The 21073-nt window shown below is 37.7% G+C and overlaps 1 protein-coding gene and 1 pseudogene across 2 annotated transcripts in view; one reads left to right on the top strand and one right to left on the bottom strand.

Moving 5' to 3' along the window:
* The window catches only part of Itch (itchy E3 ubiquitin protein ligase), an 89174-nt gene that overhangs the window by 41666 nt on the left and 26435 nt on the right, over positions 1 to 21073 (bottom strand). For both annotated transcript variants that reach the window (XM_040732621.1, XM_040732622.1), the window contains 3 exons: positions 19207 to 19331; positions 17876 to 18013; positions 6023 to 6068 (listed from right to left, as the gene is read on the bottom strand). In XM_040732621.1, coding sequence (XP_040588555.1) covers positions 6023 to 6068; positions 17876 to 18013; positions 19207 to 19331 — 309 coding nt within the window. The remainder of the gene's footprint in view (positions 1 to 6022; positions 6069 to 17875; positions 18014 to 19206; positions 19332 to 21073) is intronic.
* On the top strand, positions 7318 to 7580 carry LOC121134487 (annotated as a pseudogene).

The raw sequence follows: 21073 nt of genomic DNA, 5'->3' as shown, positions 1-21073 counted from the left end.
ATGCCTTGTATAAGCAGGAATTAAATCAAGTTCTTCAAAATTCTATTGCCTATAGGCATATGAGCACCCCTCTACATTTCCTACTAGGAAAGCCACAATCTATAAGAATGCCAAATAATCTAGCACACTGATGTGAAAGGGCTTCTCCTTTTTGCTTTCAATACTATATATACACATATACAATATTTATATTATATATTTATGGTATTTATATATAATTAATATAAATTATATATATATATCTTTGTTTATTTATTTTGGTTTTTCAGGCCACAGTTTCTCTGGATGCCTGAGCTGCCCTGGAATTTGCTCTGTAGACCAGGATGACCTCAAACTCACAGACATCCACCTTCTGAATACTGGGATTAAATGCATGCACCACAGCCTGACTTCATGCTAATATTTTTAAATATTTAAGTTTCATATTTCCATGTAACTAAATTAATTCAACAATGAACTAGCCACATTTTCTTCATTTTTTGAAATCTATTTAAAAATCAACTTGGAATTTCCTCTTGTCTTTGAATAAAGGCAGTAGCTAGATTTTTCTTTCGCCAGATATCCAGCTTTCCTAGACTATTAACTAACCTATGATCATAATGACTTCTGCAGCATTTAACAATATTCATTAATACTCTTGGCTTTTTGTTGCTCTTATTGTTACTGGTTTTTTGTTGTTGTTGTTTTTGGTTTTTCGAAACAGGGTTTCTCTGTGGCTCTGTTTGTAACTATGAGTTGTACCACATTGTTCCCCTCTTGTCCCTAAATCTAAAGTACGTAACTCATAAACAACCTTATAGGTTTATTTTAAAAGAGTTCTTAAGATGAGAGAAATGTGTGAACCAGTGCATATATTTTTATTTAATTAAAGGATTTTAAATTATATTATTGCTGTGTGCGTACAACATGTGGGGAGAGGTGCATCCAAGCCATGGGGCATTGTGTGGGGGATACATCCAAGCCATGGGGCATGTGGGAAGGGATACGTTTGAGCCATGGGGCATGTGTGTGGAGGTCAGAGGACAACATTATAGAATGAGTTCTCTTCTTCCTATTTTATCCAGGTTCTAGGAAGCAAATTCAAGTCTTCAGAGTAAACACACCAAATATTTCTCACCTGTCAAGTCATCTAGCTGCCCTAATTTTTAAACTTTATTTAAATTTTAAGTTTTGCTGATTTTTAAACCTTGTTAATAAGTTACATACTTTGAGGAATGAGACTTGGAAAACCACCGGATCATATACAAAGCTACTGTAAAGACATGTAAGCATAACTCTCTCTCAAGAAATCCATAATCACATCTTGGAGTTACATTCTGTTCCTATTCCTGTATGTCTAAGCACTTGCGAACTAACTCCACTTCAACCTGGCTCATTCTGAAACTCCTTATGCTTAGGGTGGGGCCTCAACTGTGTAGAAGTCACTAAAAGAAAAAAGAACTCTTGAAGTAGCTAGTGGCATATGGGGGTATCTCCCTGGTGTTGTTGCTGACACACTCATAACACAAACTACACTACATACCATTGCCAAATAAAATTAATTTTCTTGCAGAATTCTGATTATATCAATCCCAGTCAAGTATTTTTTGAGACATCCCCCAAGGGGGTATCTTTAAACCTCTATTTAGCCATGTAACAATCTACCTAATACTTAAAACAAATGATATTCAGGATGGGAAGATGGCTGGGTTGGTAAAGGGCTTTCTGAGCAAACTTGAGGAACTGAGTTTAGGTCCCCAGCATCCACAAAAAACATAATAAGCCAGGCACAGTAGTTGACACCTATAGTGAGTGCTAGGAAGGCAGAGACAGGAAGGTGCCTGGGGCTTGCTGGCCAGCCAGTCCGGCCACATCAGTGTGCTCCAGTTTAGTGAAAAATCCTGTCTCTAACAACTAAGGTGGAGAAGGGATTGAGTAATAATACACACATAAAATAAAAATTACAATACATAACAATTAGACATAGTAGTGCATATCTTTAATTCTAGCACTCAAGAGAAAAAGGGAGGGGGCTTCTGAGTTGCAGGCCAGTTTCAGCTACATAGTTAGACCATATCTTAATAAACGAAAAACAATAAAAGGGTTCACATGTAATAATGACTAAACATTTGCTTATGCAATATTACTCCAGCTTTAGGTGGTAGTAAAGCATGATAGTTATGAGTTCAGGCTCTGAAGATTAGGCAGTTCCCATATTCAACTACACTACATACACTACAAATTCAGGAAAGTTCCTTCCTCTTTCAGAACCTCTGTATTTTTCATCACTTTCAGCATAGTAGATAGCACATAAGAAACAATGTTGCTGGGCAGTGGTGGTTTACGCCTTTAATCCCAGCACTCGGGAGGCAGAGGCAGGCGGATCTGTGAGTTTGAGGCTGGGCTGGTCCCACAGCCTCCAAAACAATACAGAGAAACCCTGTCTGGTAAAACCAAAAAAAAAAAAAAAAAAAAAAAAAAAAGAAACAATGTTAACTCCAATTCTACTCTGAAACTGACCAACCGCATTTTTCTTTTAAATATCTTAGTTAGGGTTTCTATTGCTGTGAATAGACAAAACACCATAATCACGGCAACTCTTATAAAGGAAAAAATTTAACTGGGGCTGGCTTACAGTTTCAGAGGTTTTGTTCATTAGCATCATGACAGAACATGGCGGCATGCAAGCAGACATGGTGCTGGAGAAGGAGCATATGAGCCCTTAAAGTCCACCCCCATAGTGACAAATTTACTACAACAAGGTCACACCTCCTAATATTGCCACTCACAATAGGGCAAGTATTCAAACGCATGAGTCTATGTCTATATCTATTCAAACCACCTCATACCATATCTTCAGTCAAACAGTGATCAAACATTCACTATTAAAAAGTCAGTTTCTTTCCACCTCCATGCTATTTTTCCTTCCTCCAAATTAGAATTCCTTCCTTCTCCATAATTCCTCTTAGATGTGCATGTCTATATCATATTCAAGTTTATAATCTTATATCAAATGTTATTTTTCCTTGATGACTACACATTTTAATGTTAATACTACTTCATTTAAACCTTTTAAGATTGTATGCATTTTCTAATAAACATAAATTTCAAAAGACAAATAAGATTCAACTAGCTTGGAAAAAAAGAGGATAAGATTAAAATGAGTAACATTTCCAGTAAACTAGGGCTTCTACGAAATGGACTGGATTATGTAGCTGTAAAACTTCTAGAACAGCTGTAATCTCAAAGCTTATGTAAATTCAGTCTAGCCTAACAGCATTAACATTATCTGAAAACTTGTTGAAATATGAAAAATTTGTCCCACCCAAGTAGTGAATCAGAGAATGAGAATGAGACCTAGCAATTTGTGCTTTATCAAGCCTGGGGGTTAGTCTGAGAGCCTGAGTTGTATCCTTGGAATTCACAGGGTGGAACAAGAGGATCATTCCCGATAGACACATAGACACACACAGACACAGACACAGACACACACACAGACACAGACACAGACACACACACACAGACACACACACACACACACACACACACACACACACACACACACACACACACCACTTGAAGATCTCTGAAAGCAAGCCCAAAAACCCAGTAGGCACTGTACCCAGTTACTGTGATAATGATTACTGACCTAGGAAGACAGAAAGAACTGACTAAACAAATGACATGAGCTGGAGCTAGAGTGGTTTCACAAGTGTAAGAAAAGACATGTAAACAAGATGTTTACAGCCAAAACAAACGTATAACTTTATATGACTCCTTCTTACACTTTCTGATTTAAGGTTTTATCTTTTTAAATTCTCTTTTAGTATTTTAATGTATACATGTTTTGTCTGCACATACATGTGTGCACCACATGGTGCTTGGTGCCTGCAGCAGCCAGAAGTGGGTGCTGGATCTCGGGTATTGGAGTTACAGACCATTGTGAATCACCATATGGATACTGGGAATTGAACCTGGGTAATCTAGAAAAGCAGTCAGTACTTGTAACGGCTGAGTCCTCTCTCCAGCCTCCTACAGTTTTCTCTTACCACCTTTAATGAAAGGCCAATGCTCTTTAGAAACCACCTTATGAAGTCATTTATTAAAAAGTTCCCGCCAGGTGTTGGTGGCTCATGCCTTTAATCCTAGCACTCAGGAGGCAGAGGCAGGTGGAGCTCTGTGAGTTCGAGACCAGCCTGGTCTACAGAGCGAGTTCCAGGACAGGCTCCAAAGCTACACAGAGAAATCCTGTCTCAAAAAACAACAACAAAACAAAAGCAAAAACAAACAAACAAAAAACCCAAAAGTTCCCATAGTGAACCTTTAAACAAGGTAACTTCTGAACTTCTGAAGGCACCAAAATCATGTGATATTATGATTGGGTGTGTACTGGCCTTTTCCTAAGTGACTCTTTCCCTTAATGTTAGGCTTCCATCTATGCTAAAAACCTTTTCTAGGGGTTGTAGAGATGGCTCAGAGGTTAAGCGCACTGATTACCCTTCTAGAAGTCTGAGTTCAATTCCAGGAACCACATGGTGGCTCACAACTATCTGTGATGAGATTTGGTGCCCTCTTCTGGTGTGCAGACATACATGCAGGCAGAACACTGTATACATAATAAATAAATAAACCAGTCTTTTAAAAAAACCCTTTTCTAGCCAGGCAGGGTTACACATGCCTGGAAACACAGCACTCAGGAAGTGGAAACAGGAGAATTAGGGGATTTAAGATCAGTCTCGACTACAAATAAAATTTAAGGACAGAGAAAGTACATGAAATTAAAACTACTTTTCCATTATAAATAATTGTTCTCAGTAAGGAGTTACTTAAGAGTATACTTGTAAATTAATATACTGTGATTCAAAGAAGGTAGAGTTCTATTTGCATTGACAGAACATTATGACTTTGGTTTTACTGAAGATTTTAACAAACTGTGTGTCATTTGTTTTTGCCCTTTTGGGAATGGAATCCATGGCTTTGGGCACACTGGAAAAGGGTTCTAACACTGCCCTTTAAAATATTTTTATTATGAAAATTTCCACACATTACAGATGTAAATAGGTAATGTGGGAGCTTATACTAGTCTGCCCAACTTCCAAACCATAATATGAAGCTCTATTTCCCTTTACATAGCACAGGCTAGTCTTAAATTCAAGCAGTCAAAGTTGGTCTTTGATCCCTGACCCTCCTGACTCTACCTCCCAAGTACTGGGATTCCAGGTATGTTCCATGCTTGCTTCTAAGTTATCTGTTCTCCTCTACGGCAATGTAATAATATGGCATGCACTTTTTCTGGATGATTTTCTCTTATGATCTGTGACACTGCTTTTTTGGTTCTCCCAATGATATTTTTAAGAGATTTGTTTTATTTTATTAATTATATGTATATTTGTGTCTATGTGTAGGCACATACATTTATTTAGGTACCCACAGAGGCCAAAGAGGTGTTGGATCCCGGGAACTGGAGTTACAGGTAGTTTATGAGCCACCTAACATGTGCACTGGCACAACTTGGGTCTTCTGGAAGAGCAGTGTGTACTCTTTATTGTTGAGCCATCTCTAGCACCCCTCATGCTTTTTTTGAGACTGCATTTCACATAACTCAAGCCGGTTTTTCATTCCTAATCTTATCTTCTCCAAAATGCTAGCTACAGGTGTGCACTAACACCCCCAACTTTTTAATGAAATTTTTGTAGCCCAGGCTAGCCCAAATCTACATGGCATGCAGCCCAAGCTGGCTTTAAATTCACAAATAGCCTCCTGCCTTAACCACCCAAACTCTGGGATCACATAGGTAAGTCTGCACACTTGGCCCACAATTTATCAATCTGAACCTGAAAATCAGTAATTATTTATTCATGTGTATGAATGCCTGTGTGCATGTGTGTATGTACAGATGTGTACGCATGAGTGTCTGTGAAAGCCAGAAGACATCAGAGCTCCTGAGTCAACTTTCCAACCCCTAAACCTGAAGTTAAATGAACTAACACAGGTTAATTCTTTTTTGTCTGCATTCTGTGATAAGCAATCAGTGAACTCCTACCTTGTTTCATCTTTGGGTCTGCAGCCATCATCATTCTGTGAAGTACCTTTAACAATAAATTTAAACAAAATGAGATTCAAGAGAGTAATTTTCAACTGAAACTAAAAAACAAAAAGCTTTATACTAAAACTATTATACCTTTCTAGTACAGAATATATATCCAAACATAAATTTTAAAGGGAAAATAAAATGATGTTCAAATTCAATTCTATGCATACTGTTATTCAATGAGAGATTAGCTAAGATGCATTACTCATACCCTACTGCATTTTTTTTTGAGGTATGTTTTTTACTCTAATTCAAACACAGTATTTAGCCATTTTCCCAAAGCTCAGGCTGGCACTGAACTCCTCACATTCGTGCCTCAGTCTCGTTGTACACCCTCATACACACCTTTTAACTACTTACTCTATCTGAAATATGGGAGAACATTACTACTCAATAACAGAACAGTCAATATAAAACAACTCTGAAATAGCAAAGCCAATAATAACTCTTTCTTTATATAAAGGAACTGGAAAAAAAACTCAGAAAATAAAAGATACAAAGAATTCTCTGAAAAGAAGACTCTGTCTGGAAAAAAAAAAGCCAAATAAGTTTCAAAGAGGTCCAAATAAATGCCATAATATTCGTGTATTCTTCCAATTTTATTCACAGAAAGAGGAGGAAAACTGAAAATTGCATAAAAACTCAAGTTGAACAGTCTAGGCACAACTAGCAAAAGAACAAAACTCCCAAGACACAGCCACGGTTTCAGTAGTAAAATCACAGTACACTACACCACAGCACATAACCATATTATGCCACAGCTAGCAAGGGTTGTAGACGTCTACAGTTTTTCTTTTTTAAGTACTGGGGATCATAAAAATATACATTTAAAAAATGATAGTGGAATGGGTAAAACATAGAGTTGCTTTATAATTGAAACTATTAAAATCTACAGTATTTAAAACAAATTAACAAAACCTGTTACCTCAAAAATATGTTAACCGTGGGCAGGCAAGATGACAGGGAAAGGTGATTGCTACAAACATGATGACCTGAGTTTGATTCCTGGAACCCATCTGATCAAAAGAGAGAACCAACTTACAGAAGCTGGCCTCTAACCTCCATACTCTCACTATATTCATACACCTACATACATACAAACAAATGTAATAAATATAGTAACAATTTATATAAAGAAACATTAACTACACATTTGAAATGGTGACCCTTATGACATATGAAATGTACTCTAATAAAGTATTAAAGTGGTCTCTAAAAACATGACATAGTGTTGGTCTAAGAGTGCTATGGAAGTTGGAGGTAAGGGGTTGAGTGACCTCCACAGAGCAATCACACAGTACAAACAAATTTACCATGTGGATAGATACAGTTCAAGTACCAGCATGTTAGTTTGCCCAAGGACACAGCAATGCTGGTTCCTAGAACCCATGTGATGTCTGAATCTGACCGGTGAGATCTTGGCATTCAGCAATCAGGATGGGTAACTCATGAACAAGAACCTCACATCTTACTGTTTGCGCAGCCATTATCCAAAAAATCAAAGAAATGAAGCTATGAGCCACCTCTCAGCCTCAAGCTTTACACAGCTGTCCTTACTAACATCCTTCTGACAGCGTGATTATGTTGCTTTTCTTTTCACTTCGACATTTAGAGGACATTCAATCCACTGTTTGAATGTGCTGGGACCAGCCTTGCTTCATGAGTCAAGCCAACAATGTTACAGTCCTATCAGAAGTGTGTGACCCCAAAGTCATAGTGTAGTCCATATCCAGCAGGCCACATCTGCAACACTGAGGAAGTGTCTAGATCATTCATGGCTGTTACAGGGAAAGTATGAATTTGTTGTTGTGGTTTTCCTGTTTTGGGTATTGCATTTATGGTGACTTACGGATTTATGTTTCAATATATTGGAAACTTTCCATTTATCTGCCAAATCTGTTGCATATTACAAGCTTGATTAAAGAGTTTTATAATCTTAAAGAAAAAAAAGAGCCAAACCAAAACAGAGTTGAGGATAAAACTCACTTGGTAGATTGTTTAAAACTCACTTGGTGCCGCATGCCTTTAATCCCAGAACTCGGGAGGTAGAAGCAGGCTGATCTCTATGAGTTCAAGATCAACCTGGTCTACAAGAGCTAGTTCTAGGACAGGCTCCAAAGCTACACTGGGAAACCCTGTCTCAAACAAACAAACAAACAAACAAACAAACAAAAACCCTCACATGGTAAAATAAAATGCTTGTTTAAAATGCACAAACCCCTGACTCGAGTCCCAGCACTGCACACACCAGGTGTGAAAGTTCACATCAGTCATCTCTCAAAGATACTGCCATGAATCTAGGGTCAGTCTGGGACACACAGTAAGATTACAAGTCAGTCTGAGCTCCAGTGTGAAACTGTCTCAAAATAAAATGAAACAATGTTTTTTATGTATATTATATTTTCTTACAACGATTGATATATGGGACATAAGTGGAATGAGAAAACTATACCAAAAAACTGTATATATAACATTAAATACTAAATCAAATAGGTATTCCATTTCTCTCATAAATAAAAAAGCCACTAGGAATGGGGGTGGAGGGTAGCTTAGCAGGTAAAAGCATTTGCCAAGCCTCACAACCTGAGTTCAATTCTGGAACCTGAATGAAAAATCAAGACACAGTAGTGTGCATCCATAATCCAGCACTCCTAGAGCACAATGGGAGGCAGACAGAAATGGTTAGAATTTCTCAGGCCAGCTTTCTGGAGTGTACAGCATAGCAGCTAAAAGAAGAGGACCTGTCTCATCTAGGTAGAAGGTGAAACCAATTCCAAAAATTGTCTTCTACACCACTTACCTCTACACATGCACTGCAGCATATGGGTGCCTTAACCATACATATATTACACACACATGATAGATGATAGATGATAGATAGATAGATAGATAGATAGATAGATAGATAGATAGTCAGTCACTTGGAGAAGGGCAAGGTGACAAGAAAACCATATCAAAATTCTAAATGAACATGTTTTACCCACAGGAAAATGTGGAAAAACTACAAAGATTTCACCTCAGTGAGCTAAATTACAAGAGCACTCCCACCATAAAATAACTAGTTTCTAAAGAAGTTTAACATACTTCATATTCCTTGGCTGCCAAGCAATCTCGAAACTGAACAAAAACTTGGTCTGATTTACCAAACTAGAAGCAGAATGCAGCTTGGAAACATCTTCATCTTGTGACAGTCACCAGATCTCAGAAAGCCTCAGCCCAACAGCAAGGTGGGGAGTGCTGAACTAGACACTGAATATTATGCTAGGAATCGCAGAAAATAGATAAAACGTTTTTAGGTTGCAGCAAACCCTGGCACTACCTAAAGCAAAAGACATTTTCTCTAAAGCAAAGAATTCCCAAATTAGGCCTTTAAAATTCTGGTAGACTAAGATAAAATGGAAATTTGCAATCAAAGAACATAAAATAAAAATCAAAATGAGCCCTAATAAGAGAAAGGCAAGCTGGGCGTTGGTGGCGCACGCCTTTAGTCCCAGCACTCGGGAGGCAGAGGCAGGCAGATCTCTGTGAGTTCGAGGCCGGGCTGGACTGACAGCCTCCAAAACAATACAGAGAAACCCTGTCTCGTAAAACCAAAAAAAAAAAAAAAAAAAAAAAAAGAGAGAGAGAGAGAAAGAGAGAGAAAGGCAAGATCATTTCTATGTCAACATGGTGGTGCATGCCTGTAATTTTTAGCAATCGGCACTCAAGAGGCAGATTCAAGAAAACGATTGCAAACTTGAGGTCATCTTGGTAAGTGAGCTTCAGGCCAGTCAGTATTATATATCAAGGCTCTGAAAACACCAAAAACTTTTAAGATCATTTAGATCCCCACAGGTTTTAGGTAGTAGAATTATTAAACGAAAAATAGAGGAAAATCATGCATTAAAAGACAATGCATGGAGCATGGTAGCAAATTATTATAATCCTAGTACTTGAGAATCAGAGACAGGGTGCTGAATTTGAGACTAGTCTGGGCTACTTAGGGAGAACCTATCCCCAAAAAACTGAAGGGCTGGGAGTAGAGTTAAGAACGCTTGCCCAGCATGCAGGCAGCCCTTGGCCTGATGTCTAGCATCCCCAGCACATGAATCGAGAATGGTGGCACACTCACCTTAATCCTGGCATTTGGGAAGTGAGGCATAGTATTAAAAAGTCAAGGTAATCCTTAGTTTACATAGTGAATATGAGGCTTGTGCTACATGAGACTCTATCTAAAAACTAAATAAAGCTTTCAACATCCTCACATAAAGCCAGAAAATATGAAGCTAGCAACATAAGCATCAACAATTCCACTCACAAGTATATACCAGGAGATATTAAAACATCACAGAGAAAAATTTCCTGAAAGTTAACAGCATTAGTTATAATTCATACTAGCTAAATCCATCAGTAGATGGGTAAATTGTAGTGTGCATATACAATGGAATATTAGTCTGCTTCAAAAAGGTACTGATACACACTACAACTTAACCACTAGTCAACTACAGGACTCAGAGGAGAAGTGTAAATATGCGAAGTATGTTAAGTAAGTAAGTGAAGTATGTGAAATTTCTTTAGAAACTAGTTATTTTGTGGTGGGAGTGCTCTTGTAATTTAGCTCACTGAGAAGTGTAAGGACTGTTGCTCAGAACCTAACACTCACATAAAAAGCCATATGTGATCCATTATATGCCTATACCACAGCACTGAGGGTGGAGAAGACAGGAATTAGTGTGTAGTTTGCTGGTGGTCAGTTGGCCAAAATACCAGAGCTCCAAGTGTAACAGAAGACCTTGCCTCAAAGAACAAGACAAGACGATAGAGGAAAAACACTGCTGCCCCCTCGCTGCCATGTGCACAGTTGGACACACTGACATGGATATGTACACACATCACATACACTCACAAAAATTCAGTTATGATTTAATATGATGCAACAGTTACTTTTCATTGTCAACTTAACTGGATTAAGAAATGCCTATGAGGTTAGTAAAGCACACCTCTGATGGCATTTCCAAAGATGACGAGCTCATCTGACTTAGTGAAGTGATTAATCCCTTGATAGATATACAGCTTTATTCAGAGGTGGCAGGAAGCAGGTAATGGGGACTAGATGAACAAGGTAGGTTATGGAGCACAGGGGTTCTTGGGATAATGTGCTTCCTTGGCTTTTTCCTATTTTCCTTTCTCTTTAATTCCTGACTCCCATAATATAAGTTACTCTGTTCTATCATAGTCTTCCCTCTTCTGATGGGCAAATACTTCTGAAACCAGAAGCTAAAATAAGAAAATCCTCCTTTAAATTGTTTATGACAAGCATTCTGTCAATAGTCATGAGAAAAGTAAATAATATGTATAATATATTCCATTAATGTTGAAATCCAGAGACAAAAAACTGATGAGTAACGTTACTAGGGGCTGGGTAGAGAAGAAAGCACAGTATTGTTCTAGGGTTCCAGTTTTCAATGTACAGAGATGCTGAACATACTCTCTTGATAATGGTAACTACATGACATAAATTTCACCTAATTTAAAAATACCTAAACAATAAAAAGGAACATACCTGAGGAAGCAATAAGTACTGTAAGCGGTAAATGAACAAAGCAGGTCATTCTACTTACCATTAACCCTGAAAGTTTTACTAAGGATACAATCTCCATGAAAGCTTGTCAACAGATATGCAAGAAGCATCCATTATACCACTGTCTGTAACAGCAATACTTAAAAACCCAAACATAATCTGACATAAAACTCTAGCATGTTTACCTAACAAAATTTTATAAAATAGGAAAAATAAATGAGCACAGAAACAACAATATGAATAAAACTCAAAAAATAATATTGATATCATATATAACTCAAGAAAAACTTAGGTGTGGTGGCAACCACCTATAACGCCAGAATGTAGGCAGTGAAGGCAGGAAGAGAACCAATTTGAACCAACTTCAGCTATAATAGTGATTTTGAAGCCAAGCCTGAATTACTTGAGATGTAGTCTCAAAAAACAAGCAAACAACAGATCTTTGTGAGTTTGAGACCAGCCTGGTCTACAAGAGCTAGTTCCAGGACAGCCTCCAAAGCCACAGAGAAACCTTGTCTCAAAAAAAAACAAAACAAGCAAAACAAAACAAGCAAACAAACAAAAACAGAGCATCAAGCAAACAAAAGAAACAAGATTAAAAAACCACAAGTAATATATTGCTTATTTTTAATTCATAATTCAGAAAAATTATTACTAAAAAACATAAGGAATGATACAGAAGGAGAAATACAGATAGATGCAATGACACTGTTTATGTCTTTAATATATAGACTGTGTGGTAGTTTTCATGAGTGTTTATATTGTAATGTGGGCTTAGACCTCAAACACATACTAAATAGGGAAATTCAAATCCAAGAGCTTCGTAAACTGAAAAAAATTAATGAATACAGTAAAAGTCCTATTTAAAAAAATATGACCACAGCCTAACTGCTTCAATTTTTAAAGTGCCACTCATCATGTCAAACAAAAACAAACACAGGGGCAGGAATACTGACTCAGCAGTTTAGAGCACATATTGTTTCTACAAAGGACCTGAGTTCAATTCCTAGTACCAACATGGTAGCTCTAGTTCCAACACCCTCTGCTGATCTCTGTTGAAACTAAACACACGCAGGTGCACATATACACATGCAGGAAGAACACTTACACATAAAATAAAATAAGTAACAATGACAAAGGAATTTTGCTGGCCTTTGGTGGAGGGCAAGTTAGCTAATATTTTGAGCACATAAAAATATTGAAACATAAGTCAATTTAAAAAAAATACTTCAGGGCAGTGGTGGTGCACACCTTTAGTCCCAGTACTTGGGAGGCAGAGGCAGGCAGATCTCTGTGAGTTCAAGACCAGCCTGGTCTACAGAGCGAGTTCTAGGACAGCCAGCTTCAAAGCCACAGAGAAACCCTGTCTCGAAAAAATAAAATAAAATAAAATAAAAAAAATACTATAGGACCAGTGTGTAGTCCCAGTACTCAGGAGGCAGAGGCATGGGGATCTCTGAGTTAGAGGATAGTCTGGTCTACTTAGTGAGTTCCAGGGCAGCCAAGAGAGACTCTGTCTTGAAAAATATAAACAAAGACTAAAGGGGCTAGAAAGGTGGCTTAGTGGTTAAGAACCTGGGCTTGATTCCCAACACCTACATGGCAACTCACAAGAGCTTTTACCTTCCAGTTTCAGACATGATATCCTCTCTGGCCTCTAGAGGCACCAGGCACACATATAGTACACATATATATAGACAAGCAAAATAAAATGAGTAATGAAGCAGGGCAGTGGTGGTGCATACCGCTAATCCTAGCACTTGGGAGGCAGAGGTAGGTGGATCTCTGTAAATTCAAGGCCAGTCTGTTCTACAAAGCTAGTTCCAGGAGAGGTTCCAAGGCTACACAGAGAAACCCTATCTCAAAAAAAAAAAAAAAAAATTAAACTATAAACCAAAATTTCTCTATGTATAAATGGTTGGTGCCCTTTTGAGATTTTTGTAAGTTGAAGTAATATTTGGTGAAGTAAAGAATTTAGGCTGGCTGGTTCCTTAGAACTTACTACCCTGGTAAGAAGTACTAATAATACACTTAGACTGATATAACTGCTTACCGGAAGTTTAATGGAACCACAAAAACTAAAGACTAATCCAAGAGTCTACATTTAAAAGCAGTGAGGCTGATTACATAAGCCGAGATTTCATCTTACTTTTTTATTTGTTGAGAAGAGTCTCACTATGTATACTAGCTAGCCTAGAATTCACTGTATAGACCAGTCTGGGCTTAAACCCAACAGAGATCTACCAGCTTCTGTCTCCTGAACGCTGAGGTTAAAGGTGTGTACTACCACATTGTTATTTAGTAGAAGCCAAGCTTCCAGCTTATTTTATTTTTATTTACTGTGTGTGTATTCCATGCTATATGTGGACATGAAAGATAAGTTTTGGAAGTTCTTTCCACCTTTTCATGGGTTCTGGGGGTTAAATTCAGGTCCTCAGGCTAAGCTATCTCACCAGCCTTCCCTAAACTAATTTTAAATACATGCAGAGTATATACAGCAAAGATAAAGATCTTGAGCCAGAACTGGGTATAACAACTCATGTGTGTAATTCCAGCACTGAGGAGGCCACACAAAAGGACTATTTCAGGACCGTGAGATGGCTCAGTGGGTAAAGATGATTACTACCAAGCCTGATGGCCTGAGTTTGATCCCCAGGATCTACATGGTAGAAGGAAAGAACTAACTCTTGCAAGCTGTCCTTGGACCTCTACATTGGAACTGTGGCATGTGAATGCATCCACACATTCAAATAAATAAATGTAATAAAACCTTTTTTTAAAAAAGAGAACTGTGACCGGCAGTGGTTGTGCACGCCTTTAATCCCAGCACTCAGGAGGCAGAGGCAGGCGGATCTCTGTGAGTTCAAGATCAGCCTGGTCTACAAGAGCTAGTTCCAGGACAGTCTCCAAAGCCACAGAGAAACCCTATCTCGAAAAACCAGATAGATAGATAGATAGATAGATAGATAGATAGATAGATAGATAGATGATAGGTAGGTAGATAGATAGATAGATAGATAGATAGATAGATAGATAGATAGATAGTAAAGAGAACTGTGGGGAGAGATGGTTCAGTGATTAAGAACACTGGCTGCTCTTCCAGAGGACCAGGGTTAAATCCCAGCACCCACATGGCAGCTCACAACTGTTCTCTTCTAGGGGATCTGATTCCCCCATACAGACATACTTGCAGGAAGACACCAATGTATACAAAATAGAAAAATATTATTTAAAAAAGAGAACTGCTTTAAATTCAAGACCAATACAAGGCACAAAGAAAGTTCAAGGTCACACAATGAGACCTTTCTCAAAAACCAAAATAGTAACAGAGACCTAAATCAGACCGGGCAGTTCACACCTTTAGACTTCACTCTAAAATATAAGACTCAAAAGCATTACTTTTGCATGCAAGTGCCAGCCACTGAGAGTCTGACAATGTAACTATTATAGATCCTGTGAACAACATTCAACTGAAGTTCAATTCAGAAGCAGTATAATCATTTCTGCATTTTCCTTCCCCTTTGCAATTTCTTAATAAAAAAAGAGAGGAAGGACACAAGTTGGCTTAGTTCATTCAGGTACCTGCCATCAAGCCCAATGAGCTGAGTTCAATGCTGGGGACCATCATGGTAGAAGCAAAGAACTGACTCTCAGGCTTTGTCCTCTGATCTCCATATGTATGCTGTGGCACAAGTACTCCTACACGTGCACACACACAAAATAAATGAAAAAATGTCATTTAAAAACAGTGTAGAAAATTCTTCAGAACTATCTTCAAGTTCCTGCTATGAAAACAGTTGTGCTAACGAGGAAGTCCTCCACCAATGAAGCAACAGAGGGCCACACTGGAGCTACTTCATAATTCAGTTCTAAGTAAACAAGTCTTTCTCAGAACAAACACCACAACTGTTCATTTAGAGTTCTAAAAATAGAGTGGTGACACACACTTTTAATCCCAGCCCTCAGGAGGCAGGGGCAGGTGGATCTCTGTGAGTTCAAGGCCAGCCTGATCTACATAGTAAGTTCCAGGACAGCTATAAAGTGAGACCTTGTCAATAAAAAAAAAAAAGAAAAATATAGCGTGGGGAGAGGAAGCAGGAAAACTGCTAAAATTTATAAATGGTGAAATAATTTAGTATATTTCTAAACGAGAGAAATATCTGTTAAGAATAAACTGGAGAGGCAGGAGAGATGACTCAGAGGTTAGAGCACTGGCTGCTCTTCCAGAGGTCCTGAGTTCAATTCTGAGCAACCACATGGTGGCTCACAACTATCTACAATGACACCTGGCACCCTCTTCTGGAGTGCAGGCATACCTGCAGGCAGAACACTACATAATAAATAAACAAATCTAAAAAAATTGTTAAAAAAAACTGGAAAGAAGTTTTACTAAAGACAATACCAGATGATGTGTCACTATAAACTTCTTTACTGTGGTTAACTCCTCTTTAACTCAAACCAGTATACCCTACAAATTGTAAAATGTACCAGCACACAGACAATGAATCAGGTTTTTAGCTATAATAACACAGAAGATATGCCTGTGAAGGGTGGCTCACTGAATGGGAGTAGAAACGGCAAATGGATTCCAGCTTGTATTGACTGTCTAGTACTACAGGACCTGAAGTCATTTCAACTCAAGCAGCCACTGCTATAGGTGGTAACATATATCCACCATTGGCAGTGGAGGGAGTGACCATATTAGCTGATATGAATAGCATTTAGGATATACTTTATCAATCAGTTCAATAGTTACAGGTCAACTGTGGTTCAACTTTTTTTAATGATTTATTTTTATTTTTTATGTACACTGGTGTTTTGCCTGCATGTATGTCTGTGTGAGGGTGTAGGATTCCCCAGAACTGGAGTTACAAACAGTTGTGAGCTATCATATAGGTGCTGAGAATTAAATTTAGATCCTCTGGATGAGTAGCCAGTGCTCTTAACCACTGGACCATGTATCCAACCCAAAAATATTTTACCCAGGATTCTGGTTTTTTGTTGTTGTTATTTTGTTTTTCAAAACAGGGTAGCCCTGGCTGTTCTGGAACTGACTCTGTAGACCAGGCTTCCTCGAACTCCAAGATATGCCTGCCTCTGTCTCCTGAGTGCTGGGATTAAAGGCATACAATACCACTGTCCAGTGTGATTCAACTTTTATTTATACAGCTTTTTAACTTGCAACATTTTTTTAATTTATAAACATTGCAACAAAACAAAGTATTTAATATGATTGGTGTCTTTTTATTATTTATTTTATTATGATACTGGAAATTGAATTTAGGGTCATACACATGCTAGGCAAACACTCTACCACTAAACTATATTCCTAGACGAATACCTTTTTAAAAAGAAAATAAACACTTTTTTTCTGGAGAAAAGAACAGTAATAACAATAATTACAAATACCACACTAGCTATTGTTTGCCAGAAGAATCACAAGAGACCTTAACCACAAAGTAGTAACTGAACTGGGCATGCTGGCCTATCTCTGCCTATAATCCCAGCACTTGGAAGGCCAAGGCAAGAAGATGGGAGCTCAAGATCAACCTAGTACTAGGGAGATGCTCAGTGGGTAAGGAGTTTGCTGTATGAGCACGGAGACCCAGGTTCAGATCCTTAGCAACCATATAGGTACCTGGTGAGGCAGCACATGCTTATAATCCCAGCTCTCTGGTTAGACACCCTAGACAAACTGGAAGATTATAAGAAATCCTGTCTCAAAAAAAAAAAAAAAAAAAACCACAGCAGAAAGGTGCTGGAGAGAGGGCTTGGTAGTTAAGAACAAATATTGCTCTTGTAAGGACCAAAGTTAGAGTTCCAGCATCCACGTCAGGTAGTTCACAGCCACCTAGCTCCACCAGATTGTCCAGGAAACACACACACATGGCATACCACACTTACATGCCATTAAAATATATATTTTTTAAAGGCAGACAAGTGACTGAGGGAGACATTCTGATGTCAACCTTTGGGATCCACTGATGTATGCACAAGTAAGTGTACTACCACCACCACTCATCACACACAAGAGACACAGAGAGAGATGCCAGCCTCGTCTACACAGTATATTATTATCTTTAAAAAAGAAGGGGGAAATGTAACCACTTAGCCAGGCAGAGGCAGGCAGATTTCTGAGTTGAGGTCAGCCTCGTCTACAGAGCAAGTTCCAGGACAGCCAGGGCTACACAGAGAAACCCTGTCATGAAAAAACAAAAACAAACAAACAAAAAGTAATCACTTACTTTCTGAGCATGAAGTTTCACCATTAGTGACAACTTCAGCTTCTACTTGCAGTCCATCAAGACAAACTGACAAATCTCCCATTGTCTCTGTTGGCTCTTTGTCACCTAAAAGCTGCAAAGTCATAACTACTTCTTCAACTGAAAAAGAACAAAAATTGCACAAGAAACATCATTCTTTCAATTATGTGTAAACTTTTTGGTGTACAAAGGTCAAAGGACTTTTGAGACCAGAACATTACTTTTTAAAAAGAAAATAAACTTTATCAATATATATACTATTTAATAGAACATATATATTACAAAATATTAAATAATCCAAATTATTTGTTATAGTCATCCCCCCTTGAAAAAGCAATAGTATAAATCACATTAGCATGAAAACAAAGATATAAACTTAAGCTATATTGAATGAAAACATAATTTAAGAATGTATTATATATCATAAAGATCTAAATAAGGAAAAAAGTTCTTAGAATTATGTCAAGGGATAGAAAAACAATTCACATTTAAAATATGAGATCTAACTAAAATGAGTTATGATTCTATAAATGAAAATAAAACAACCACCTAAAATAAGGAAACTTCAAAATTAAGCAGTAGAAACAAACACTGAGTAATCTACCTACACCTTTAACAGCACATGTCTCTCTGAGGTATATTTTTCCTTCATGTCTGCTTTAAATCTTTTAGTTTCTCTATAATTTACTATGTATTGCTTTATTAATATTTATTAAGGAAATATTTACTAAAATAGTATCTCCAAAATGAGTGACCAAACCAAGATTATTCGGAATGCTTTAATAGTTTTAACACTTTTTCTGTCACTCCTTATAACCTCATAGGTATTTGTTGTAGTTGTTTTGTTTTGCTGCAATCTCACAATGTAGACCTGGCTGGCCTAGAACTCAATATATAGAGATCCATCTGCCTGTGCTTCCTGGGTGCTACAATCAACTGTATCAACCACCCCCAGCTCAATAATCATTTAAATTTAAGGACAAATCATGACGTGAGCTGTTCCACATGTTTAACAAAAGAATTTCTCCCAGCCAGCCGTTGGTGGCACACGCCTTTAATCCCAGCACTCGGGAGGCAGAGGCAGGTGGATCTCTGTGAGTTTGAGGCCAGCCTGGTCTACAGAGCGAGTTCCAGGACAGCCTCCAAAACAATACAGAGAAACCCTGTCTCGAAAAAACAAAAAACAAAAAAACAAAAAAAAAAAAAAAAAAGAATTCCTCCCAAAAAACAACAAAATACATTTTATGTTACTCTTACATACATTTCTTCCAAAAAGCAGCACAGTACATTTTATGTAACTCTTACATACATACGTTTCATATTGTTTGACTTTAATGTTTCATAAATATCTAATGCAGCAGTTCCCAACAAAACATCAGATTTCAGGGTCTGGTGACTCCACACACGAAAATGTAATTTACTTGTAGGGGTAACAATACTGAAAATAAAAAAGGAGGGAAATATTTTCATTAAACATCACAATGAGATCCTTAATAGGTTACAATCAAGCTTTAATGTCTAAAATCTTTGCATTGTACCTCTTTATCTTAAATTAAAACAAATTATGTTTATCTATTTAGCTGGATATGGAGGTCAAAGGACAACTTGCAGGAGTTTGGTTCTCGCCTTTCACCAAGTGGGTCTCAGGGAGCCACCTACTGAGCTATGTAGGCAGTCCCTCTCTGGGCCTCCTAAAGTTTACCATTAGCCAGGTGGTCTATGCTCTGAAATCTCATAAAATTTGTATTTGAATGCAACTGGACTGTAAGATCAAACACACACACACACACACACACACACACACGAAACAAAACTGCTTATAAGGCAAACTACTATTAAAGGAGTAGATTTACTAAAACAATAAAATATACCCAAGAAAAATACATAATTTTACTTGTCAATTTTAAAAGGCATTTTTTGAAATAGTGAATTTACAAATTAAATTCCTGAATTTCACTGAATTTGAGGTAATTTCATTAATCCCCACAGTAAGTGTATCATATGAGATTAATATTAAAAATGATGCCCCTCAGCCGGGCGTTGGTGGCGCACGCCTTTAATCCCAGCACTCGGATCACTGTGAGTTCGAGACCAGCCTGGTCTACCGAGCGAGTTCCAGGACAGCCTCCAAAGCCACAGAGAAACCCTGTTTCAAAAAAAAAAACAAAAAACAAAAAACAAAAAAAAAAAAAAAAATGATGCCCCTCAGAGAAGTTGAGCAAACTGACAAGGTCATCTAGCTAGTAAGCTAGTTGAAGTTTGAACTAAAGTCTACTCTAATACACCACATTCATTTTGAAAGTTGTAACAGATACAAAAAGTTTCACAGAGCCAGAGACAAAGTCACCAGGATAACCATCACATATAGCTGTGCAAGACTGAACAACACAATGAGACCCTGTCTCAAAACAGAAGTTTATACTTCATGCTTGATAAAAGCATACAATAAAAAAATGTACTCTATAATGCTGTTTCCAAGGCAATAGAAATTAAAAGATCAGAAAAATTCTGCAAATGAAATCTAAACTAATCTTCAGTAAGTTCTTATTAATTCAATTTTATTTTTATCTCTTTTGTCTTTTTTTTTTTTTTTTTTTTTTTTTTTTGGTTTTTTACGAGACAGGGTTTCTCTGTTTTGGAGGTTGTCGATCCAGCCTGGCCTTGAACTCACAGAGATCCGCCTGCCTCTGCCTCCCGAGTGCTGGGATTAAAGGTGTGCACCACCAATGCTCGGCTCTTTTGTCTTTCAAGACAGGGTCCAACTTACATAACCCTGGCTGGTCTAGAACTCACTATGTAGACCAGGCTGGTCTGAAATCAGAAATCCTCCTAAGAGCTAGGATCATATGCACGTAATTTTTAAATTTCATTTATTTTCTTAAAAGTATCATTAGACACATCAAAATGATCCTAAGACTTCAGACATTCATATTATAGGTATATCAAATGGTTTGACATTTACTGGGAATAAATATAACCAAATAATGTTTATTGTTTGAAGAGAAAACCTTATAGTTTCTCATCCTGACATTTAAATGAACATCTTTTTTTCCTAGTCATTGGTTTAATTATTTAAGTGAAACAAAATCAAGAGGTGCAAATATCAGGTAATAAAAATAATTTGTAGGGTCAGGCGTTGGTGGCACACACCTTTAATCCCAGCACTCGGGAGGCAGAGGC

The sequence above is a fragment of the Mesocricetus auratus genome, unplaced genomic scaffold, assembly GCF_017639785.1.
Source record: "Mesocricetus auratus isolate SY011 unplaced genomic scaffold, BCM_Maur_2.0 Super-Scaffold_100028, whole genome shotgun sequence".
NCBI classification, from domain to species: domain Eukaryota; kingdom Metazoa; phylum Chordata; class Mammalia; order Rodentia; family Cricetidae; genus Mesocricetus; species Mesocricetus auratus.
Note: the sequence above shows the minus strand (reverse complement) of the source record. Positions and strands in the feature narration are given on the sequence as shown.